Source organism: Jaculus jaculus, chromosome 6 (genome assembly GCF_020740685.1).
Source record: "Jaculus jaculus isolate mJacJac1 chromosome 6, mJacJac1.mat.Y.cur, whole genome shotgun sequence".
Taxonomy (NCBI): domain Eukaryota; kingdom Metazoa; phylum Chordata; class Mammalia; order Rodentia; family Dipodidae; genus Jaculus; species Jaculus jaculus.
This window is the reverse complement of record NC_059107.1, coordinates 2,737,092-2,763,701: the sequence shown is the minus strand read 5'-3', so window position 1 is coordinate 2,763,701 and position 26,610 is coordinate 2,737,092. Positions and strand designations below refer to the sequence as shown.

Here is a 26,610-nt window from a genome sequence, read left to right as displayed (position 1 = left end):
CTTTGCCTCTCTGAGTGCTAGAATTAAAGGCATGTGCCACCACGCCTGGTCTTAAATATCCTTTTAAGAAAGCATATATTGACTGGGCATGGTGGCACATACATTCAATCCCAGCCCCTGGGAGGTAGAGGTAGGAGGATTGCTGTGAGTTCAAGGGTAGCCTAGAACTACAGAATGAATACTATCAGGTCATCCTGGGCTAGCATAAGACCTACCTTAGGGGAAAAAAAAGTGAAAGCAAATATTGTGTAGCTCAATGGTAGAGCTTGCCTACCATGTACAAAGCCTAGGATTTAATCCCCAGCACCGAAGGGGAAGGAGTTGGGGGCTGGGGGGAGAAAGTAGATACTAGCCTGATATGGTGGCACATGCCTGTAATCCCAGCACTCCAGAGGCAGAGGTAGGAGGATACCCTGAGACAACTACATAGTAAATTTCAGGTCAGCCTGGGCTAGACCAAAACCAAACAAAAAATGAAAGTAGCGAATTACCATGGGATATTGTTTACAATTATGTTACTTGTCAATAGAAAATATTTAAAAAAAGAAATGAAAGTAGATAATACCTAATAACTGAAGATACTCTTTAGTAGAGTTTTAAATTCCAGGTTTTCAAAAATGTTAATGGAAGCTTCTGCCTATCTGTGATATAGTAAAGTAACACCATAGTCTAATACTAAGGAGTTAGCCTACTATTAATGAGTTATTGTGTGTTATATAGAAAATATTTTCAGTCAGTTATGGTGGCTCACACTTGTAATCCCAGCAGTTGGGAGGCTGAAACAAGAAGGTTGCTATGAGTTTATGGGCAGACTGGGATACATAGTGAGTTCCAGGCTAGTCCTGGGCTACAGTGTGAGACCATGTTTCAAAAAAAAGGACAACAAAAGAAAGGTAGTGTTTATTTTATAAACTAGAGACTGTGAATATTAGTTTCTTTATGTATTCTCATTTTGCATTTTTATAGCTACCACAGAGATTTTTGTAACAGATGAAAATTTTAATTTTTGTTATAGTGAATGACATATGCGGGAGAAAGCCATTGTAAATACTTGTAGTAAAGTACTTTCTTTCCTTCCATGTTGTGACCATGATTGATATACAAATTAAGTGTGGAATGGTTGTTTTTAAGGCTATGAAAATGAGCCGGAGGTCAGCCGATGCCAGCCAGAGGAGTTTGGCGTACAATCGAATAGTTGATGCCCTAAATGAATTCAGGTACATGTTCCTTGCTTTTCCAAAACTCAGAGTTGCTTTACAGTGTTCACAAGAAAATAGTTCTTTTCCTTAACATTTTCTCATTAAAATTTAGTTATTTAAGCCAGGCGTGGTGGTGCACACTTTTAATCCGAGCATTCAGGAGGCAGAGATAGGAGGATCACCATGAGTTCGAGGCTACCCTGAGACTACATGGTGAATTCCAGGTCAGCCTGGACCAGAGTGAGACCCTAGCTCGAAAAACTTAAAAAAAAAAAAAAAATTATTTAAATTACTGTTAGTGGATATTTTTTTTTCCCCCCGTTTTGAGACGAGATCTTGCTATGTAATCCAGGCCAGCTTTGAATTTGTGATCTTCATGCCTCAGCCTCCGGAGTGCAGGACTGTGGTTCTTTGTTTTTGTTTTTTGTATCATAGTCATATGAAAGTGTAATTTAGTAAGGCATTTGGCTTTTGTGTTATTAACATCACACAAGTCATCACAATATCATTTTGTTGTTTGTTTTTTGAGGAAGGGTCTCACTCTGGCTCAGGCTGTCATTTTTTTTTTAATTTCAAGATCTTCCTTCTTTTTTTTTTAATTTTTATTTTTATTTATTTGAGAGCGACAGACACAGAGAGAAAGACAGATAGAAGGAGAGAGAATGGGCGCACCAGGGCTTCCAGCCTCTGCAAACGAACTCCAGACGCATGCGCCCCCTTGTACATGTGGCTAACGTGGGACCTGGGGAACCGAGCCTCGAACCGGGGTCCTTAGGCTTCACAGGCAAGCGCTTAATCGCTAAGCCTGTCATTTTTATTTTGAGAGAGAGAATGGGCATGTCAGGGACGTGAACGAACGCCAGATGTGTGTGCCCCCTTGTGTGCATGCGTGGCATTGCATGCTTGAGTCATGTCTTGCTGTATGTGGGATGCAGAGGATTCGAACAGGAGTTCTTAGGCTTCTCAGGCAAGCACCTTAACCACTAAACTCTCTCTCCATCCCCACAGTATTATTTTTAATATTAGACCATTTGAGAAACAACTTGGTAAAGCAAGAGTATATTTATTTGCCCTAGTTTATTTCAAATGGCACTTTATTAGTCTAGTTAAGAAATCATTATCTTTGGGCATAGTAAGCTAATTATAAAATGAGTATATCATACTAATTAAAATGTGTATCTGTCTGTACCCTCCATGGCTTATTATTACCAGGAGTTCCTGCACGTCACTTGTAGAAAAACTAGGTGCATGCTTTTTTATTGATAAGTAACCATTATTGATTGGTCAGGGATCTTTTGAATTTCTGGTTTAAAATGTTCATCACATTTACTTTTTATGTACATGTGTGTGTGATATGCATGCCTGTGTTCATGTGTATGTCTGTGCACTTGTGTATGACTGTGCATGTAAGTGTATGCTGGTGCATGCTTTTGAAGGCCAGAGCTTGCTGATTCAGCTAGTTTAGCTGGCCAGCTTGCCCCAGGGATCCCTGTTTCTACCTTCCAAGCTGTAAGAGGACGACCATGCTCACACAGCATTCATGTGGATGCTGGGCATCTGAACTCTAGTCCTCACGCTAGCAGGGCAAGTACTTTATCCACTGAGCCTTCTATCTACCACATCACATTTTCAAGTTAGAGATTGTTTTAAGTTGTGATGTTGCAGAACTGCTGTTGAAACTATAGGCATGTCATATATAGAACTTAAAAAACAAAACAAAAAATGGAAGTGACCAGTGAGTGGTATATTTAAATTGAAAATATTTATTTTTGTGAGTATTGTTTTAATAATTTGTTGAACTCAGTTATTGAGAAGAAAAATGTATTACCAGGTTTTATTCACTACAATAAAAAGTATTAAAAGTAGCTATAATAAATCTTGTTTTTCTTTGCAGTAACCTAAGTGGTTAAGGGGATATGTAGAGAGAAACACTGAATAATTTTAGGCTGTTGTTGCAGTCAGCTCCACATTTTGGAATAAACATCCAACCAGACACAGTTCTGTAGTTCCAAGCAGAAAGAAACAACTACAGGAAGCAAATACCAACACCAGCAAACATGAACTTCCAGAGCTCAAACTGCTCTCTCCATATGTTTGGGCTGGAATTCAGATCTGTCACCAATCCCACCTTAGGGCTAGACTCCAAGATCTGCCTCCAGTGACACCTCTTCACCAGTAGGGCTTCGCCCACCAGACACTCAAAACTCAAGCCTGTCTATGGGGCCTACATTCAGAATACCACAGCAGTGTTGTTTTATTTAATTTTGGCCTTGGGAGGAAATAATTTACGTAAGCAAAACTATGTTTGTGATGATGTTTTTGTCATACATATTTTCAAAAAGGTCCTTATACCATTAGATAAATTCTGAAATAATCAAAATGAATGAAACATATCCTACCCATCTCTTACATCTCCCATTCTTACTTCACAGAAACATTTTTTATATTTATATTTAAAATATTTAGTTGATTACAAAAACATAAAATGTATATTTATGATACCATGTGATGTTTTAATATATCCATACATTCTGTAATGTTGTAAGTTAGAGTAAACATATTTGTCCTCTGAACTCATTTCTTTTTTACGTATACATGGAGTACAAGGATGCATTTGTTCATGTGTGAACGTGTGAGGGCCAGAGGACAACCTTGAGTGTTGTTCTTCAGAAACACTATCCACCTGTTTGGATCAGACAGAGTATCTGACCTAAAGCTCACCAATTGTGCTAGACTAGCTAGCCAGTGAGCCCCAGGGATCTGTTTGTTTTTGTGCATCCTCATGCACCACCAAGCCTGGCTTGTTTATGTAGGCTCTTGGGTTTGAACTCAGATCCTCATGCTTGCATGCTGCCAATTGAGCTGTCTTCCCAGTCCCTATTTATCATTTCTTTGTGTTGAAATTACTCAAAAACCTTTCTTCTACCTTAGTGTATATGTGTGTGTATGTGTATGCACACATGTACATGAAGTATAGGTCATGATGGTACATACCTATGGCCTTGGTTACATGGCAGCTGAGACAGGAGAATTGTTTGCATCCTGGGCAAAATAGTGAGACTCCATCTCATGTAATTTATTTATGAGAGAAAGAGGCAGAGAGAGAGATGGAGAGAATGGGTGTGCCAGGTCCTCCAGCCACTGCAAACGAACTCCAGATGTGTGCACCAGTTTGTGCTTCTGGCTTATGTGGGTCCTGGATAATTGAACCAGGATCCTTTGGCTTTGTAGGCAAACACCTTAACCACTAAGCCATCCCTCCAGCCCCAGAACTTTTTCTAGCTATAACTTCTTACTCATTAATGAACCTATCTCCATCCCTTCCTCCCTACTCCCAAAGCCTCTGGTAAACATTCTGTTCTCAATTTCATGAGGTTAATGTTTTTAAATTCCACATGTGAGTGAGATCATGTAGTTGTTGTACTGGTTCTTATTTCAGTCAGCATCATGATCTTCACAAATGACAACATCTCAATTTTTTATGATGCAATGATATTCTACTATATGGTGTGTTCTTTCTGTCGTTCTTCCCCCCCCCCCCCGCCCGCCCTTCTTGCAAGCTTTCTTTAAACACTATTGTGATGTGGTTGCCATTCATAGTTAACAGTGAGACTACCAGGTGAGATATAAGACAAGAATTTGCAATAGCAGGTGTTACAGACAACTCCATGATGCTGGGATGTATATCCAATGCAGGCAGTGTTTAGGGAGAAAGAGGTTTAGTTTACAGACCGGGGGGGAGTTACATCAATGGCAGGAGGAGCTGCTTCCATAACATTGAGGCAGAGAGAAACAACCAAAGAGTCTATAGAAATCACAAGCAGCAAGTACAAATGGGCAACAAGCACCAGCCACCAGAGCTCAGACTTATTCTGTATAACTTTGGGTTGGAAGTCAGATCCGCCCTTAAACTTACTTTAGGATTTGATCCCAGGATCCCCCCTCAGTCAGTGACACCTCCTCCAGGCCAGACCAAAGTTAAAACTTTAGTAAAATACCTGAGTCTATGGGGGACACATATTCAAACTAGCACAGCAGGCTTCTGATTGTGCATCTTTACCTTAGAAAATTCTTCTCGACCTTTTATCGTTATTTCTCCCTGAAAGGAGAGTATATGTAGGTATCTCCCACTCTAATCTTAACCTCTCCTTCACACAGGAATACTAATAACTAATAACACATGATATTCTGTTTATATTCTATGAAAGAACCAAATGCTAGGAAGAGATTTGTTTACTTTATCTGCTCCCGTAATTGTGGGGGTTTTGTGGGTCCACCAATCATTTATGGATCTTCCCTTAGTCTTCATGTAGTCTGCTAGTTGTTGGTCCTCTGTGGCCTCTAATTTACCATGCATTAGTGAGTCCTGAGCCTTGTCTTAGGAAAAATTCTACTTTATCTAACTCTCCCTTCTGTAAGACTATGCTAGTTTTCTTAATTGTGCTTCTTTAAGTACTGTTCATACTCTTATAAGAATTAATGAGTCAATAAGAATAATCAGGCGAAATCCACTTCAGAAAGAGGGAGAGAGCCTTTATTCATGTGTGGACCACTTCTGGCTAATGCCAAAACCAACAGAGGCCCTGAACTCAGATAGGTCTGGACTTTTACAGTCCTTTGCTTGAATTCTCCTGCCCTTAGAGAGAGGAGAGATTGACATCCACGAGTGTAGGGTTTCTTCAAATAAGCTTAAGTACAGGCAGCTGTCTTCTGCGATAAGGTAGTTATTTACTGTCCAGAGGGGCAAGACTCAGAGTCACAGAATTCTGGTTCGCCACCATCAGAGGAATGTCCCTGCTGCAGTTTCAGAGGAGGGAAGTGCAACATCTATGGCTTCATTGGAGGTCCTAGGAGCATTTACATTTCTTACAGATACCTTGATTATATTCCATCTAAACTAACATAAGCTAGAAATATTAGATATATGGTATTCTTTCAATACTTTATGTGTTTTATCTCCTGGAATTTTATGAAATCTCTGGTTTTAATTTTCATTGATGGCACATTTCCAACTTTGTTTATTATAGTGGTTGTTGCTTTGTAAATTTGTAAGTAATAATGTATTTAGGGCCTTGGAACTGAGAGGGAACAAACATTCTGACTTCAGTTTTCCATCCTTTTTGAGAATATTTAGTAATCTCTATATTACTACTTTGTATACTAACAATGTTTTTCTCTGTCACATTCCTTTCATTCTTACTGTACAAAATTTATGTTACAAAAAGTTTATTTTGCTGGCCATGGTGGTAAACCTTTTAATCCCAGCACTTGGTGAAGGAGGTAGGAGGATGCTGTGAGTTCAAGGTTAGCCTAGAACTACAGAGTGAGTTCCTGGTCAGCCTGGTCTAGAGTGAAACCCTACCTTGAAACAAATAAACAAGAAAAGCAAAAAACTTTATTTTGTGCCTGGGAGATGGCTCAGTTGTTAAAGGTGCTTGCTACCAAAGCCTGCCATCCCAGGTTTGACTCACCACTGCCCATCTGGAGCCAGATGCACAGAGTAGTACATGCATCTGGAGTTTGTTTGCAGTGGCAGGAGGCCCTGGCATGCCCATGCTCTCAAATTCTTTTTCCTATTCCTTCTCTCTTTCTCTCCCTCCCCTTGTAAATGAATAAATGGAAATATTTTTTAAGGTTTATTCTTATCTTATGTCTTTAATTCTTTTTTGCTGTGTTGCTTGAGATAAGGTCTTGCTATGTAGCCCTAGCTGGTCAGGAATACTCTATGTTAAACCAGGTTGACCTTGAACTTGCAGTGACCCTCCTGCCTCTGCCTCCTAAGTGCTAGGATTTTAGTTGTGTGCCACAATACCTGGAAAAAATACCTTTAATATTTTGTTTTTAATTCCCAGCAATAATTTTATCCCATATCAAGAACTTGTTAAAGTGGTCTGTATTTGTTGTCTCCTCTGTTTTTGTTTTGCTTTTTTTAAGTTTAGAGAGACTTTAATGGATTAAGAGAAGAGAGTATGAAGAGCTATTGCCCGTGAGAAGGCAGGATGGGGTAAAGCCCCTATATTTGTTATTTCTGCCATTGTGGAATATTGTCTTCATATTTTTCAATATATTGTGCTCATTGTGATTAAGAATTCAATAAAAATTGCATGGATAAAAGAATTATTTTTCTGTTTTAGATTATTAGGCATTAGAGAAGTATACTGAGGTAGGTAAAAGAATTTTTGGACATCTTAAAGAACTTTCTAGAGCTGTACTTTCTAATATATTCTGAACCCCTAGCCGCATGTGGCTGTCTGATTTAAATACCAAATTCAGTTCTTCATTTACAGGTCTCAGAGTTCAGTTGTCCTGCTGCTACATATCATTGGTAGCAACTATGCTGAACACTGCTGACAGCACTTTCCATCTTTGCCAAAAGTTGCTAGAGAGCAGTGTTAAAAACATGGAAGACAGGACACTGTTCTGCAGCTGTTGCAAGTTGTACTTGTTTCTAAAGCCTCAAGCTTTGCAGAATTGGTTAATCTTGTGAATATACAAGATTTGGTTGAATAGATGTTTATATAAAAGGAAGAGTTGGGGTTGGGGAGATAGTTCGGTGGTTAAGAGCATTTGTTGTTTAAGCATTGGGGCCTCTCTGGTTGGACACTAAGGTCAACTCCCAGAATCCACATAAAAAGCTAGACAGCCACACATGTCTATAACCCCATTGTGGGGAGGCAGAAGCAGAAGAATAGCAGAATAGAATATCCTAACTGATAACAATTGTGATTGCAGAGACCCCACCTCAAGGAAATATAAGGTCGAGTGATAAGCAAGGAATCCAGAGTTCTCCTTTGGCCTATATACACTCAAGTTTATTCACCATATGTCACACACATGAAAGAAAAAAGGAGAATTGACTCATGAATATACTTTGAAGCCTTCAGAAGAGAGTATTAAGGCATAGGACTAACTATATTTATATAATACAAGGGACAGCCAGAAAGCACTGCATTAACAAACATAGTAGTCTTCCCTTGCGGTGATTCAAGGAAAACCTGCAGAATATTGAGTCTCCTACAGTTTGCTGTGTATGTATAGTGTCTTCATCATTTCTTAGATGACTTTGTAACAATAACACATTGACTCATAATGGTGCATAGGCCCCTACACTGCTAATCTAGGTTTTGTTTTGTTTTTGGTTTTTTTGAGGTAGGGTTTCACTCTAGTTTAGGCTGACCTGGAATTCACTGTGTATTCTCAGGGTGGCCTCCAACTCACAGCAATCCTCTTACCTCTGCCTCCTTAGTGCTAGGATTAAAGGTGTGTGCCAGCACACCCAGCCAGTTTTTTTTTTTTAATGTTACTATTTTACAGTAATCTCAAATACAACATATATTTTAGATACATTTGGGCTCCACAAATTATGTAGCCCTGTTATCTTTATATCTAAGAGCTAGAAGACACTTATTTATTTCAGAAGTAGGAAAATAATGTACTCCAGGATCACTGTCACTGGAAGAAAGCAGACTACAAAGTATTTCCCACACTGGTTGCTATGCTGTTAGCACAGAAGGAATGATTGGTTCACTGACAGTTCTCAGGAGCTTTAATAAGCACAGTTTAAGGTCCAAATTGGCAGCATAATCTTGAAGAGTGTGTAGTTGGGGAATTAGAAATTTCATAATGTCTCTTTCTCTTTTTAGAACAACAGTTTGTAATCTCTATACAATGCCACGAATTGGAGAGCCTGTATGGCTTACGATGATGTCAGGGACTCCAGAAAAGAACCAGCTTTGCCACCGTTTCATGAAGGAGTTCACTTTTCTAATGGAAAATGCTTCCAAAAATCAGTATGGCTTGCTTTATTCATTCATTCACTTTATTTAATCATTTACTGTAACTGGGTATCTAGATTTTGAGAAAACCCAGTTATAGAATTGAGGGGATGATCTGTTATCACTGTAATAATTTCTTATTGATAATCAAAACTACTCTAACATTGTTTTTTATTCATATAGCCACAGAGCTGCTAAAACAATAGAAATAGCTTTATTAAGTTAAAATTCCTTTCATGTTATAGAATTTTCTGAATCTTCCCCCTTTTTTTGAATTATAGTCATTTATGATAGCTTCATTTTATAAAAAAAAAATGAAATTAGAATCCAGATGGGTAATTCACATGTTTTTCTTTTGCTTAATGATACAAAGGTTGCTTAATATTTCCCTTAATTTTTCCCATTCAGTAACTTGGATATTACTGATTTGGAAATTCAGAACCTGATCCCTGGTTCCTTAATGTACTGGACAGGTTAAACACTCAGAAGAATTCACAGGGTTTTTTTGTTTTTAAGAAAATAGCTTTTGTTTTGTAGTTACAGTAAGAAATAGCTCCTTGTTAGCATTCTAGTTTAAAAGTTATTAGCTCCTCCCCAAGGAAAAGGTTTATTAAATATGTTTTTCACCCTAGTGGTAGGCCTGTCCTTCACTCTTTCCTTACTGTTTCTTTATGACATTTGCCCACATGAAAGTATGCCTTCTTGTTGATGACTGTCAAAATATCATCTGCCTTTCCATGAAGGTAGATCAGAATCTGATAGGATGTGTTTTGTTTTCAGATTTTTGCCAGCTCTAATTACTGCAGTTTTGACCAATCATCTTGCCTGGGTTCCAACAGTCATGCCAAATGGACAGCCACCTATTAAAATATTTTTAGAAAAACATTCCTCTCAGAGTGTGGACATGTTGGCAAAGACTCATCCATACAACCCACTTTGGGCACAGCTGGGTATGTAATCTGAAAATCCTCACATGTATTAAGCTGTTTTATAGAAACTCTATCTCTTATCTTTTTCATTCTAACACATCTCTCCTGTATTCATCCTTTCATGTCTGCAAAATTACTTGTATCGTATGCCTTCCATTATTCCTTATAGCTGGCATTAAAAGTGTGTGCTGCCATGCCTGGCCTGGTTGGTTTTATTCTCAGTCTTGGTGTGTAGATATAGAATGTGTGTATGTGTGGTATTTGTGGGCAGATGGGTGTGCTTCATGTACATGTCTATGGAGGCCAAGGAGGATGTAGAACATCTCTTACTAGTCTTCTACTTTGATTCCCTAAGGCAGAGTCTCTCTAATCCTGAAACTCAGCCATTTTTCTGTTAGACTGGCTGACCAGCAAGCCCTGACAATTCCACTGTTTCTGCATCCCTCCTCACTGGAGTTACAGTCATACGTGACTATACCTGACTTTTTTTTTTTTTTAATTTATTTATTTGAGAGCGACAGACACAGAGAGAAAGACAGATAGAGGGAAAGAGAAAGAATGGGCGCGCCAGGGCTTCCAGCCTCTGCAAAGGAACTCCAGATGCGTGCACCCCCTTGTGCATCTGGCTAACGTGGGACCTGGGGAACCGAGCCTCGAACCGGGGTCCTTTGGCTTCACAGGCAGGCGCTTAACCGCTAAGCCATCTCTCCAGCCCTATACCTGACTTTTTGTAGGGTGCTGACTATCAAACTTAGTTCCTCCTGTTTGTGCAGTCAGTGCTCTTACCCACTGAGCCATCTCTACAGACTTTTTTCCCCCCTAAGGCAAAATCTCACTCTAGCCCAGGCTGACCTTGAACTCAGCCATTCTCCTAGGTCAGTCTCCTGATTGCTGGGACAAAAGGTGTGTACTACCTCGCCTGGCTTCTACAGATATTTTTGAGTACAGAGCATATCTAACGTTCTATGCAGAGTGTACTTGAGGATATAAAGATGATGAATAATCTTATCTTTGTCCTGAAGAGGTTAACAGTCCAGTACTGTAGGCAGTATATATTTAGAAAATAATTCAACAAATATGAGAAAAGTAGAGTAATAGTTCAATAAAGGGAGTTTGGCTTTTACAAAATTGAGTATACCCTGCTAGCTTTGGACTGGCAGAGATAAGGAAGACAACATTGCATGAGTTAAAGGAGTCTATCCACTAACTGATTTTTCTGTTGCAGGAGATCTCTATGGTGCTATTGGCTCTCCTGTCCGGTTAGCAAGGACTGTGGTAGTTGGCAAACGGCAAGACCTGGTTCAAAGGCTACTTTATTTTCTTACATACTTCATAAGATGTTCTGAACTTCAAGAAACCCATCTTTTAGAAAATGGAGAAGATGAAGCCATTGTAATGCCAGGCACAGTGATTACTACGACTTTAGAAAAAGGGGAAATTGAGGAGTCAGAGTATGTCCTTATCACAATGCATAGGAACAAAAGCAGCTTGCTCCTTAAAGAGTCAGAAGAGATAAAAACTCCTAATTGTAACTGTAAATATTGTAGTCATCCACTCCCTGGGCAAAATAAAGAGGATGTGTCACAACAAGAGAAAGAAGGTGTCCAAGATGGCGCTAAAGAACTGTTAGGAATTTCAGATGAATGCCAAATGATTTCTCCTTCTGAATGCCAAGAAGAAAATGCCATTGATGTTAAACAGTATCGAGATAAACTAAAAACATGCCTTGACACCAAGTTAGAAACTCTTGTTTGCACAAGATCTGCTCCAGTAGACAAATGTGTATCAACAGAAATGGGTTTAGAGCCAACAGAAGAAACATGGCAGAGTAAGGAATTGGTGGATTCAGATAATCACACAGGCCAAGGGATGAGATCCACAGGAATAGTTGTGGAAAAGAAACCTCCAGATAAGACTGTGCTGAGTGCATTTTCTTGTGAGGCAGTTCACACAAAAGTTACTTTCTTGATTGGGGATTCTTTGTCGCCTGATTCTGACACAGAGCTCCGCAGTCAGGCAGTGGTGGATCAGATTACCAGGCATCACACCAACCCATTGCAAGAAGACAGAGGGGTGACTGACGGGCATCAAGAAGCTCAGCAAATAGCTCAGGACCAATCTACAGAAAGCGACGCACAGAGCCTGGTTTCTGGACAGCCATGTTGGAGTCATTCAGACTCAGAAAACATGAGCTTATTTGATGAATATTTTAATGATGATTCAATTGAAACCAGGACTATTGATGATGTTCCAGTTAAAACTAGTATGGACAGTAAAGAATATTGCTGTATGCTAGAATTTCCAAAAATACTGTGCACAAAAGATAGCAAACAAAGCAGTGAATTTTGTAAATGTAGAGAAACAGTTCACCAAGAGTCGTGTAAAACCTGCTTTCCTCAGCAGGACCAAAGAGATACACTCTCTATTCTTGTCCCCCATGGGGATAAAGAGACTTCAGAGAAAAAAGTTGCTGTAGGAACTGAATGGGACATTCCACGAAATGAAAGTTCAGATAGCGCCCTTGGGGATAGTGAAAGTGAAGATACAGGTCATGATATGACAAGACAAGCTAGTAATTACTATGGAGGGGAGCAAGAAGATTGGGCAGAAGAAGATGAGATACCATTTCCTGGGTAAGTAGGTTTTCACCCATAATAGGCCCTATCTAAGTATATATCATATTTTTTTATTTAGGTAGTCTCTGAAGGTTTGTGGTAGCTAATACTAAAAACATCTCACCATTTTTTTATTTTTAATTATGTGTTCTTACTCATAGAATTCAAGGCTAATCTCCACAGGCACCCCAGAAAAGTTTTTGAAAGCATCAGAGAAAAGTGAAAGGGTCTAGATAGAATGTAGGAGATGACTTGAGCCATTTTGGAATGGATTATGCTTCACAAATGGACATATGGCAAGTCTGGCCCCTAGAATCTTTGAGAAGGTAGACAATGGCTGTTAAAAGTAAATTTGGCCAAAACAGAGGAAAACAGGGAATATGTACTTGGGTCAAGTATGCTGTGAGAAAAATCTGTGCCTGAGAAATGTTACCTATATTTGAACTTGTGAGATAGGTAGCTACTTTATCTTGAAAAATGGTTTTCATAATCTCATTATAGTAGTAATGTGTAATGGACATGGGCACAATTTCAAATATTTATGCTCGCTTCATTACAAAGTTGTTCATCATACTGTCTCTAGGTTAAGAATAGTATTTTGTCATCTGTTTTAGCACTGAGACCAGTTTTAATATAAGGAAGGTTTTACTCTGGAGTGTATTTTGTAAAAAGAAAAATAACAGTAGGATTATAAATATGGACTAGTAAACTGAGTGTGGTGGCCCATATCTTTTTAAAAATATTTATTTATTTATTTATTTATTTATTTATTTATTTATTTATTTATTTGAGAGAGAGAGATAATGAGGCAGATAGAGAAAGAGAGAACGGCTGCACCAGGGCCTCCTGCCATTGCAAACAAACTCCAGATGCATGTACCACCTTGTGCATCTGGCTTACATGGGTACTGGGGAATCGAACCGAGGTCCTTAGGCTTCATAGGCAGATGCTTAACAGCTAAGCCATCTCTCCAGACCACCCTTTAAAAAAAAAAGTTATTTATTTATTTGAGAGAGAGAGAGAAGGTGGCCCATATCTTTAATCCCAGTACTCGTGAGGCTGTGGTAGGAGGACTGCTGTGAGTTTGAGGCCATCCTGGGATTAAGAATGAGGCCACCAAAAAAACACACACAAAAAACAAACAAAAAAAGAACAGAGCTGGGCATGGTGGCGCATGCCTTTAATCCCAGCACCCAGGAGGTAGAGGTAAGAGGATCACCATAAGTTTGAGACCACCCTGAGTACATAGTGAATCCCAGGTCAGCCTGGTCCAAAGGAAGACCCTACCTTGAAAAACCAATAAAAGAAAAAGAATAAAAGGAAAGAGAGACTAGGAGAGTTCACAATTCTTTCTTTTTTAACCTGGGGAAGATAAGATTATTTATTTAGATTTCCCTCCTTGGAATTGTCTTCCAGGTCAAAGTTAATTGAAGTGAGTGCTGTTCAGCCCAATATTGCCAACTTTGGGAGGTCCTTGTTGGGTGGCTTCTGCTCGTCTTACGTGCCCGACTTTGTTCTTCAAGGACTTGGAAGTGATGAGAGGCTTCGTCAGTGTCTGATGTCAGATTTGTCTCATGCTGTGCAGGTGGGTGATCGTAACTGCTACTGAATGCTTTCATTTTTATTTTTTATTTTAGTTTCACAGATGCATATAATGTATTTTGATCATAATCTTATCCTCTTACCTTCCCTTGACTCCCCTCCCCATTCCCTTCTGATGAATCCTTTCTTCACAATTGTTCCCTCTTCTACTTTGAAGTCTTTTTTTTTTTGCCCCCCATGTGTGGATGTGACATTCTGAGTTAAGTACAGTTGCTTGCTTGGGCGTAAGTAAGAGATTATTTAAAGAGCTGCACCACTACATAAAATGTCTCCTGCTCCCCCATGCACTATTAACTGCCTTTAGCTCTTTAGGGAAGGATAGGGGTCTTATGTCTTCTTCCATCATCTGTGATGGAATGTTGATGGGCCCAATATTATGTGTATTTTGTACAGGTTATGACAGTCACTATGGGATCATGAATGGAATAGCTGTGTAATGCCTGAATGATAGTATTCTACAGCATTCTTCTCCATCCTCTGGCTCTTACATTCTTTTTATCCCCTCTTCATTGTCCCCTGTGCCTAGAAGGGTGTGATAGTTGTCTCATTGAGCATCAAGCACTTCTGTATCACTTATTCTCAGCACTTGGTTGAGTTTTATGTGTCCTTAGTAGTCACCTGTTTGTGCTAAGAAAATCTTCTCTAACCAGAAATGAGAATGACACTAATCTATGGGTATTGTCATATGTGTTTAGAGGGCAGTTTGGATACAAAATGTTCTCATTTAGCCAAATAGCAATAGATAGTAGTTAAATAATAAGTAGTAGGTTTCCTTTCAGGGTCTATGGCCTCACCAGCCATAGGCTTTCGGCTAGGTTTTCAGTAGCAGGCATAAATGCCCTCCCATGGAGTGAGCCTCATATCCAATCAAGGAACAATTGGTTAGCCCCATAACAGTCGTGCCACTATTACACAAGTACAAACATTTTGCCTGGCTGTTTGCTTCTGTAAATTACTGATAGTGTAGTTATGATATACTGATATGTTCAGCTATGGTTTTTGTTTGTTTTTATTTTATTTTATTTTCAGGTTAGGGTCTCACTCTAGCCCAGGCTGACCTGGTATTCACTCTGTAGCTCCAGGCTGGCCTCAAACTCACAGTGGTCCTCCTGCTCCTGCTTCATGAGGGCTAGAATTCAAGGTGTACACCACCATATCTGGCCTCAGCTGTTATTTTGTTGTTTCTTTGTCCTCCTCCTCCTCTTTATTCTCTTCCTCCTCTTCCTTCTTCTTTCCCCATTATAGTAAAAAGGAAACACTATTTGTTTCCTGCCTTTTGTTGTAATAACTGGATTTCTTGTCTTTCCCTCTCATATTTTATTCTAATCATGTAAATATATTTTATGTTCAAAGCATTACTATAAACATTTGAAAAATGAAAAATAAACTTTTATATTAGCACTAATAGGTTATGAGATTTTTAAAATAATTTAATCTTTGTTTACTTGCAATTTATCATTTCATTTAACATGAGAATTATGTTTACCTTCATGGAAAAACATATAGGACACATTTAACACATGAATAACAGATGTAGTCCTTTATACAAAGATAAAGATTAAAAATCTCATCTTGAACTACAAAACTACCAAGTCAGCATGCATATAACACATGATAGCTATTCTTTTTTTTTTTTTTTTTTTTTGAGGTAGGGTCTCACTCTAGCCCAGGCTGGCCTGGAATTCACTATGGAGTCTCAAGGTGGCCTTGAACTCACGGTGATCCTCCTACCTCTGCCTCCCAAGTGCTGGGATTAAAGGCGTGCACCACCACGCCCAATGGGAGGCTGTTTTTTAAAAAATACTTTTTATTGGGAATTTTAATATGTGAATATACTGCAGATTGGTTTTCTTCCCATCAGGGTAACTTTTGTCCCCTCTCCCTGGTCCCAGTTCCAGTAAGGGGCCCTCTTCAGTGTAGGGTTCCTTTGAGGAAGACAGTGCCTCACAGTACAGTTCCCATTCTGGCTCTTACATTCTTTTCACCACCTCTTCCACAATGTTCCTTGAGCCTTGGAGGGAGTGATAGAGATTTCTACTTTAGTGTTGAGCTGCTGGCAGACTTTTCTGCTTTGACGAGTTTTGAGTCCCGTCAATGACTAGCACGTTCTCTGGCTAGCAGTAAGAGCAGCGCTTACATTTGTGACATTCCCTGGGCACTGACAGGTGTGATTAGAGATGACTTGTCTCATGCGAGGCAGTTGGCTTTTACTTCTTGTCATGTTCATGGGTATTGGGTTTCCTCAGTAAAATTCTTAGCCATCTGTAAAAACTAGTTTTTCTAGGCCTGGAGAGATGGCTTAGGTGCTTGGCTGCAGAGCCCAAGGACCCAGGTTCAATTCTCCAGGACCCATGTAAGTCAGATGCACAAGGTGGTGCATATATCTGGAGTTCCTAAGTAGTTTCTCTAAGAGTGAGAACAGCATTGATCAAAGGGGATAAACATGCACATAGACAACTGTTGGGCATAACTTTTCATTTTAGCCAAATAGGCCTTATATCTGATCAGAGAGCAGCTATTATCCCCATAACCCATCCACCACTATTGCCCTGGTGGGTACATCTTGACTGATGGGCTGATTTTGCAGGAGCCACTGCTTGTTCATGCTGTTGGTGACCTTTATCCCTCAGCAAGCATCTGGTTTCCATCTCAGTTCCAGCTTGATTTCTTTGTATCCGACAACTGTAGCCTGTGGTGTCTTCAGCAGTAGGGTCTTACCAAATGCTTTGGCAATGGCCTGCAATGTTTTGGGGGCCTCGTGGGCTTCCCTGGCCAACAGGTTATGTAGAACGGGGGAAGGTCATTTCTGGCACTGGAATTTACCAGCAACAGCCTGTGGTTTTTGTTTTGTTGACATTAGCCTAGGCTGGCCTCGAACTTATTCTGTACTTCTAGGCTAGCCTCAAACTCACAGTGATTCTCCTACCTGTGCATTCCTAGTGCTTGGGATTTGAGGCGTGTGCCACTGTGCCCAGTTTGGCCTATGGTTTTATTTGCTGATTTTCTTCATCAGTTCTCACAAATTCAGTCATATATGTATATTTCTTTGAACAATTTTATGATGTTTCTTTCAACAGAATTATCTATCTATATTCACATCAGCAGTTCTTATCCATTTCAGTGAAACTTGTTACTCAGATAGCACAGTTGCCCCTTCTGCTTCTCCAGCCTTTGGTTCCTGCTTCTTCTCGTACATGTTTTTGTTTAAAACTAGGTTTTTCTTTTCTTTTTATTTTTTTCTCAAAGATTGTGAGTTTCGTTGTCTTTTTTTTTTTTTTCTACAAGAGTGCCTGTTCATTAACTGGACAAAGGGATGTCCTCTGGAAATGAAAACTTGGGCTTCTTTAGGACTAGACTGTCCTGTTAGCTGTATAATTGCAGTAACAGTAAGAGTAAGAGGGGAAAGGCCATTAGGTCTGATGAGTAGCTCCCATTGTAGGGTGTCTGTCTGTATCTTTCTCTTTCACTCATTTGTATGTGAGAGTACAGGTACATGTGTGCTACAGCATGCATGTGGAGGTCAGAAGAAAACTTGGGTTCTTCCTCGCTCTCTACCATATTTAAGGTCAGGTCTGTCAATGTTTACCACCTTGATGGCCAGGCTAGTTGGTCTTGAATTTCTAGGAAATTCTTTTTCCACCTCCCATCTTACTGTAAGTGTTCTAGTTTTACAAAATCCTGTCACAGCTTCCTGCTTTTGTATGGGATGTGGGGATACAAAGTCAGGTGCTCTATTTTTCCATGTGTTTTTTTTTTTCCACTTGCCATCTTCTTAGCCCTTGTGGTTTTACTTTTATTCTTGTTGCTCATTACTTCTTCAAATACCAAAAAGTAATGTCCTGCCCTGTGCTCACTTGCCTTGTTTTTGTGTTGTTGAGACAGTGTCTCACTTTATCCCTGGTTAACCTAGAACTCACTGTGTGGTCCAGGCTGACCTTCAACTCAGGGCCTTCAACTCCTCCTACCTCCTCAGCCAGCTGAGTACTGACATTAAAGGGGTGAGCCAACTCACCCAGCTTTATTTGCTAGTTTTGATCTTTGGTATGAACCATGATGAGGTAATCCAGAGAACATAGCATTGTGCCTTTTATTTGTATATGTGAGTTAAAAGTATTATTTTCACTATTTCAGTTATGAAAATACTATGCTTGGTGTGTGTATATATATATATATATATATATATATATATATATATATATATTCAAATAATGTGAATATATTCAGAATAAAAAATAGAACTCGGGCTGGAAAGATGGCTTAGCGGTTAAGTGCTTGCCTGTGAAGCCTAAGGACCCCAGTTCAAGGCTCGATTCCCCAGGACCCATGTTAGCCAGATGCACAAAGAGGCGCACGTGTCTGGAGTTTGTTTGCAGTGGCGGGAGGCCCTGGCGTGCCCATTCTCTTTCTTTCTGTCTGCCTCTTTGTCTGTCGCTCTCAAATAAATAAAAATGGTTAAAAATTTAAAAAAAAAAAATAGAACTCCTTGAGCCAGGTGTGGTGGTGCACGCCTTTAATCCCAGCACTTGGGAGGCAGAGAGAGGTAGGAGGATCACTGTGAGTTCGAGGCCACCCTGAGATTACATAGCAAATTCCAGGTCAACCTGAGCTAGAGTGAAACCCTACCTCAAAAAACAAAACAAACAAACAAGAAAAGAACTCCTTTATAATCTTAAAAGTTTGATTTGAGTGTTCAGTCCTATTTCTGTATTTTCATTTAGATGTAGAAATTAATTATTATTTAAAACACCCAGGATAGTGTGTGTAGGCATAGTGACACTTGTTTTTTATTCAACAATATATGATTGAAGAGCCATAATAGCACATGTTGATCTATAAATGTTGCATCCATACTCTGGATATATGTCCTGGCAAAACAGAACTTGCACATATGCAGTAATGTACTTATGTCATCAAGAAATAGCCCCTCTGCTTCTGAGGCATATTAATGCCTGATAGCAAAGAATCTTACCATTAACTTGTTTGGATACGTTTTGTCTTATTTCTCAAATATTACTTCTTTCAAACTAAAAAAAAATACTTTTTCCATTTACTGATATATAGTCAACAGTATATTTGTGAGTGATTGATCAAAAACCTAGTGAAAGTAAAGTCTTGGATTCAGTATACAGTGTGCTGTTAATAAATACAAGATATGTAAAATGATTTCTATAAAACATCTCAGAAAATATCTCAGTGTGGCCAGGTATGGTGGCATACACCTTTAATCTCAGCATTCGGGAGGCAGACTTAGGAGGATCACCACGAGTTCGAGGCCACCCTGAGACTACATAGTAAATTTCAGGTCAGCCTGAGCTAGAGTGAGACCCTGCCCCCCCCAAAAAAAAATTCTCAGTGTATTGATTATTATTCCATTTCCTTCTGTTAAGAAATCTTTTGCAGTAGCTGTCATAATTTAGTATTAGTTTTTCTGCTTTCCTTTATTGACTCATTAAATTTGCATTATCTTTGGAACCCTTGCTACATTCTTTTCTTTCCAGCACCCAGTGTTGGATGAACCTATCGCAGAAGCTGTCTGCATTATAGCTGATATGGATAAATGGACTGTTCAAGTGGCCAGCAGCCAGAGACGAGTGACAGATAATAAACTGGGAAAGGAAGTGTTGGTTTCCAGTCTTGTTTCCAACCTGCTTCATTCCACTCTTCAGCTTTATAAGCATAACTTGTCTCCAAACTTTGTAAGTATGTGTAAGGTATTGATTGTTTTGAATGCTCTGAGAAATAATTAAACTCAGTTTATACTCCTAAGCCTAGCACTCAAGAGGTGGAGGCAGGGATTCAGGGCTAGCCTCAGCTGCGTAGTGAGTTCAAGGCCAGCCTGGGCTACATGAGACTGTGTCTCCAAAAAATAAAAAATTCAAAACAAACTAAGGCAAGTGGGAAAGGCTTGAATAGTGGATAGAAAGCATTTTCACTTAGAATGACATCAAAAGCATAAGTTATTTACAAATACATTTAACCAGAGGGAAAGGACTTTTAAAACACAAGCTTCAAAACACTGCTGAGAGAATTTAATGGAAAATGTAAGTAAAGGGAAATACACACATGTCTATGAAATGAGTGACCTTTTATGTTGCTTTTAAATATCCCTTCAAATTTAGTAATCATTGTACAATATCACTGGGCTAATGCCCCACAGTAAAGCCCAGGCTATTTACCACCAGTGAAACAAACGCTTACCTTCCCACCTTGTAGGAAAGGTGTGCTTCAACCTCAATTTGAAAGACTTACTGTTGTTAAGAAGTCAGTTCTAGGGCTGGAGAGATGGCTTAGTGGTTAAGCACTTGCCTGTGAAGCCTAAGGACCCTGGTCCGAGGCTCGACTCCCCAGGACCTATGTTAGCCAGATGCACTAGGGGGCGCATGCTTCTGGAATTCATTTGCAGTGGCTGGAAGCCCTGGCATGCCCATTCTCTCTCTTTCTCTCTCTGTCTGTCACTCTCAAATAAACATAAAATAATTTAAAAAAAATTTTTAAAAAGATGTCAATTCTAAAAGTGGTCTACAAATTAAATACAATCTCTATAACTTGTTTTTTCAAAATCCCAGCAATTTGTTTTTTAACTATTTTATTTTTTTATTTATTTATCTATTTGAGTGAAAGAGAGAATGGGTGTGCCAGGGCCTCCAGCCACTGCAAACTCCAGATGCATGTGCCACCTTGTGCATCTGGCTTACATGGGTCCTGGGGAATTGAACCAAAATCCTTTGACTTTGCAGACAAGCCCCTTAACCACTAAGCCATATCACTAGTCCCCACTGACTTATTTTTCAGAAATAAAAATTTTAGCCCATTCTGATTGAATCTCAGAGACCCCAAAGAGCCTCAAAAATCCTGGAAAAGGAAAATAGCCAGGTATGGTAGTCTATCCTGTAATCTTTTCATTCCTGAAGCTGAGGCAAGAGGATGTGGACTACATAGTAAGAGAGACTGTCTCAAAAAGGGAGGGAAGGGGGACAAGAGAGAAGAAAGGGAAGAGGGAGAGGAAGGGAGGGAAGGAAAAGAGAAGGAATGAAGAAAGGGAGGAAGGTGAAGTGAAGGAGAACAGGAAGGGGAAGAAAGGGATGAAGAAAAGTAAAGCTGGAGAAGTCATACTTCCTGACATTTTTTCAAAGTATGCTACAGTATACAGCAACCAAAATGTACAGACATAAAAACAGAATACAGATGAAATAGAATGAAGTGTACAAAATTAAACTTGTCATACAAGTTTAATGTCAACAATGTTGTCAAGACCATTCAGTAAGGAAGAAGTCTTTTCAATTAAAGATGCTGGGGGCCAGGCATGGTTGTGCATGCCTTTAATCTCAGCACTTGAGAGGCAGAGGTAGGAGTATCACAGTGAGTTTGAGGCCACCCTGAGACTACATAGTGAAGTTCAGGTCAGCCTGAGCTAGAGTGAGACCCTACCTCGAAAAACAAAAAAGTCAATTAAAGATGTTGGGGATCATTGGCACCTACAAAACAATAATGTTGTGCCCTTATGTCATACATAAAAAGGAACTCAAGCTGGGCATGGTGGCACATGCCTTTGTTCCCAGCACTTGGAAGGCAAAGATAGGAGGATCACCATGAGTTTGAGGCCACCCTAAGATTACATCATGAATTCCAGGTCAGCCTAGGCGAGAGTGAGACCCTAATCCAAAAAACAAAGGATCTCAAAATGTATCAAAGAGCTATGCTGCAGAGTTAAAACTATAAAACTTAATAAGAAAATAGAGAATACTCTTCTTTGGCATAAAATATGAATAACAAAATAATTTCTTACATATGCACCAAAACTGCAGATAGCACAAGCAAAATAGTAGACATAAAGGTCTTGATCAAGATTAAAAAGTTAGCTCCTGTCAACAGAGTACGAAAGTATCCTTGTACAATGTGTGAACATATTTAGAAATTATATATTTGAAAAAGGATTGATATTCAGAACATAGTATGTACCATCTTAGAAGCTGGAGTCAGTAGTGTACTACATATATGATGATGGCACCATAAAATTTCAGTGAAGCTAAAAAATTCCTGTTCAGTGCTATAAAAGCATAATGACACAGTGTAGTACATTAAACACATTTGTAATGAAGCTGGGGTAGTAAACCTAGTATGTTGCCACTTGTATAAAAGTAATTCTTTACTATATTTTAATCATTATGTAGTCTCAGGTGGCCTTGAACTCTCCACAATCTTCCTATCCCTGCCTTCCAAATGCTGTGATTAAAGGCGTGTGCCACCATGCCTGACTTAATCATTATTTTAAAGTGTATTTTTATTCTTTCTTGTTTGTTTTGAGGTAGGGTCTCACTCTAGCCCAGGCTGACCTGGATTTCACTCAGTCACCCCAGACTGGCCTGCACCTAATGGTGATTCTCTTGCCTCAGTCTCTTTCCCAAGTGCTTAGGGATTACTTTGAAAAAAGACTGCCCCCCCCCCAAAAAAAAGAGCACAGGACTTAAACAGACTTTTTGCCAAGGAAAATATGCAAGTGTACAATAAGCATATGGAAGTATGTTCAACATTATTTTTGTAAGATTTTATTTTTATTTTTTATTTGAGATGGGGGAGGGGGAGAGTGAGAATGGGAGCACCAGGGCCTCTAGCCACTGCAAACGAACTCCAGATGCATGTGCCACCATGTGCATCTGGCTTACATGGGATCTGGAGAATCAAGCCAGCGTCCTTAGGCCTCACAGGCATGCCCCTTAACTGCTGAGCTATCTCTCCAGCCATGCTCAGCATGATTAATCATTAGGGAAATGCAAATAAAATCTCAGTGAGGGTCTAGAGAGATGGCTCAAGGCTAAAGGTGCTTTCTCAAAGAGCATGCTGGCCCTGGTTCAATTTCTGTCATCCACATAAAGCTGGATGTTCTTGGCAAGAGACACCTGGCATATGCATGTGTGCACACACACACATACAAATAATTTTTTACAAAAACACAGTTGTCATTATAAGCAGCTATGATAAGGATGGCTGTGACTGAAAAAAAAAAAGGACAAGTAGTATTTGGTACCATGTGGAAGAATCAGAACCCTTGTGAGTTGTTGATGGGAGTATTAGATGGTAATTTAGGAAATAGCTTGATGGTTATTCTAGAAGTAACTTCCAAGTATTCATTAAAAATGAGTGGATGGCCAGGTGTGGTGGTATACACCTTTAATCCCAGCACTTGGGAGGCAGAGATAGGAGGATCATGGAGAGTTCGAGGCCGACCTGAGATTACATAGTGTGGTATATGTGTTCAGGCATTGAAAGGAGTGGTATGGTACAGAAGGGAATATGGGCTTTTCTTTCACTCTTGGCATGGCTGAGTTAATCCAAGAGAAGCTATTAGGAGAAGTGCAGAAACAGACATGTCAGCAACCAGAGAAAGACTTAAGGAAATGCATGTTAGGGAGGCAGAAGCTTGAGGCAGCAGTATTAGAAAATAATGTCAGGAAGGAGGAGTTGGCTATTTTGCATGGGTTCATCATGGTTCTTAAGCTTCTGGGTCCTGTGCTGGTCAAACAGGAACTGGTAGAGGCTAAGGCCACAGAAAGGAAGAGGCTGACACATGTTATTAACTGAGATTAAGTGATAAGAATCCCAGTCTCACAATTTAGAATGGCAGTCAGAGGAACACATGGGAGACCTCTTTTTCAGCTGAAACAGGAGTTCTAGAGTCCGCAGCAGCTTCTAGCAACTTTAAGAAGGCTTGACCTCATGAATGGAGGGAGAAGGGGCTGTGACCTGTAGTATAGTAGATAACGACCCTGGCAAAGAACGGGAATAAGCTACACGGTACAGGGTAGTTTAGTCTCTAAAACATTAACTAAATAAAAGACAGAAATGAAAGGACACATGTTGTACAATCCTATTCAAATTCAGAGACAGAATAAGAGGTCTGAGGAAGGAAGAATGGAGTTGTTTAACAAAGTACAGGATGAAGAAATAAGTGCAGAGTTGACAGTGATCATGGTGCACCTCACCAAATCTATATATGTATATATATAATTTTATTTTATTTTTTGAGGTAGGCCCTTGCTCTAGCCCAGGCTAACCTGGAATTTACCTCAGCATGCCTTTTAACTCATGGTGATCCTCCTACCTCTGCCTCTCAAGTGCTGGGATTAAAGGTGTGTGTGCCACCATACCTGGCTTTGAATATTGTTAATTTTACTGATTTATATACTTTAAAATGGTTAATGTGGAGGCTGGAGGTATAGCTAGGTTGGCAGTGTGCTTGCCTAGTATGCATCTGACAGCCTGTGTTCGATTCTCTCAGCACCCATGTGAAGCTAGATGCATAGGGTGGTGCATGTGTCTTGAGTTTGCAGCTCTGGACATGGACATGGTGGTATGCACCTCTAATCCCAGCACTTGGGAGGCAGAGAAAGGAGGATTGCCATGAGTTCAAGGCCAGACTGGGTTAACAGAGTGAGCTCCAGGTCAACCTGGACTAGAGTGAGACCCTACCTCAAAAAAAAAAAAAAAAAAGTTCATATTGGAAACCTCTTCTAGTAAGAACTGCTGTGCATTCTCTGTGGTCTATTTGTTACTTGTTATGTAAATCCTTTTTCTTTTCTTTCTTCTTTTTTGGTTTTTAGAGGTAGGGTTTCACCCTAACCCAGGCTGACCTGGAATTCACTATGTAGTCTCAAGGTGGCTTCAGACTCACAACAATTCTCCTACCTCTGCCTCCCGAGTGCTGGGATTAAAGGCGTGCACCACCGCACCCGGCTATAAATACATTTTTGATGCATCACTTTAGAAATATATTGATCATATTTGGAATTAAAACATGTTATAAAGTCTTGGAAACGATTATCAGTGGCGATTGCACATAATTTGAAGTATACTTAACAAAAAAAAATGGTACATGTAAAGTTGTTAATATGGTAAATTTTATGTTATGCTCATTCTACCACAAATACAAAAGAAAGAAAAACATTGTAGGAGATAATCTCTGATATTTCCAAAAGCAAATGTATACTCTTTTTAAGCTACTTATCTAACTTACTCTTAAGTTTAATTCATATTGGAATAATTAAATGGAATTGTCAAGAACATAATGCTTTGAAATTTATTAGCTGGGTATAATCCAAGCACTTCGGAGACTGTGGCATACTGTGGCAGGAGTACCATAAATTTGAGCTCAGCCTGAGGTGTATAGTGAGTTCAAGACCAGCCTCGTGTAACAGTGAAACTCTTCCACTCCACTTCCCCCATCCTTGACACCTAAAAGGGAAGTAAATTTGATATTATTCAAAAAACTGGAACCAGTTTTCTAACCTGGTTTTTGGTTCTTCTCTAACTGCAGTGTGTAATGCATCTTGAAGACCGGTTACAGGAACTATACTTCAAGAGCAAAATGCTGTCTGAGTACCTGAGGGGACAGATGCGTGTTCATGTTAAGGAGCTGGGAGTGGTTCTTGGGTATGTTCACAGTTTTTGGTTCTGCTTTCTTACTGTTTTGTCTTTTGGACAAGAAAATTGCTTCAGAATTGCCCTTATTTTCCTTTTAAGGGTCTTTTGCTGTTAGAAGCTGAACAGTGCTACCATTTAGGTTTCTCTGTGCCAGACAAAAACAAATTTCCTGTCATCTACTAATCAAAAAGTTCCTTGCACCATATGTTGAAAATGTAGGCAGAATGAATTAAAGCATAAATTTTTAATCTTAGAAAAGTGCTTATGTTTTAATTTTAATATATTGTAAGTTCCTTATTCCAAGCGTCTTTGCTGCCTTTCAGATGAACTGACTGAAGCAATGCCATTGTGTTGATGGTAGCTCTGTGTCTACATCCTCCTCATCATCATTTCCTTTATACTATATTGATGTGCTCTACTTAACACTTAGAAGAAAACAACTCTAAAATGCTTACTGAAAGGAAAATGAAATTGGTGCAGAATATAGCCTGTTACAGTATCTACTAACTGCATCTTTTCCAACGTTTTGTGACCATTGTGTGTGTGTGTGTGTGTGTGTGTGTGTGTGTGTGTGTTTTCAGTTCTTGAAATACTAGTTAAAGGAAACAAGATAGAATGTTTTTCCAAAATTCAGCTTTTGTAAAAGGAAAAGCAATCGCCAATCATTTGAACCCAGTATGTAACAAACCAAATTAAATTATTCTGTATTACTCTTTCATTCATTGTTTTCTCTCCATTCTGGAGATTCAGTCCAGGGTCTTACACAGTTATGCACTCTTAAGTATTTGGGAAATTATAAACAAGATATAACCTAAGTTTTCTTGGAAGTGATTAAGTGTCTTTAATGCTTGTACTTTTCTGAAATTAATTTTTTCTACCTCAAAAAAACAAAAATTTATTATTAATTTTGAGACCATGTTTCACTGTGTATCTCAGGTTGACTGTGCACTCATGATTCTCATACCTCAATTTCTCTAGTGTTGGGATTCTAAGTGTGTGCTATCTTATCATATTCAGCTTTAATTGTGGTAGGTTGTATTTTAAAAGCCTCATGGGGGCTGGAGAGATGGCT

The 26,610-nt window shown here is 39.4% G+C and overlaps 1 protein-coding gene across 2 annotated transcripts in view; it reads left to right on the top strand.

Annotated features, from left to right (window-relative positions):
* The window catches only part of Fnip1 (folliculin interacting protein 1), a 107,323-nt gene that overhangs the window by 77,395 nt on the left and 3,318 nt on the right, over positions 1 to 26,610 (top strand). For both annotated transcript variants that reach the window (XM_045152414.1, XM_045152413.1), the window contains 7 exons: positions 1,132 to 1,217; positions 8,843 to 8,989; positions 9,755 to 9,924; positions 11,129 to 12,536; positions 13,935 to 14,103; positions 19,619 to 19,816; positions 25,432 to 25,547. In XM_045152414.1, coding sequence (XP_045008349.1) covers positions 1,132 to 1,217; positions 8,843 to 8,989; positions 9,755 to 9,924; positions 11,129 to 12,536; positions 13,935 to 14,103; positions 19,619 to 19,816; positions 25,432 to 25,547 — 2,294 coding nt within the window. The remainder of the gene's footprint in view (positions 1 to 1,131; positions 1,218 to 8,842; positions 8,990 to 9,754; positions 9,925 to 11,128; positions 12,537 to 13,934; positions 14,104 to 19,618; positions 19,817 to 25,431; positions 25,548 to 26,610) is intronic.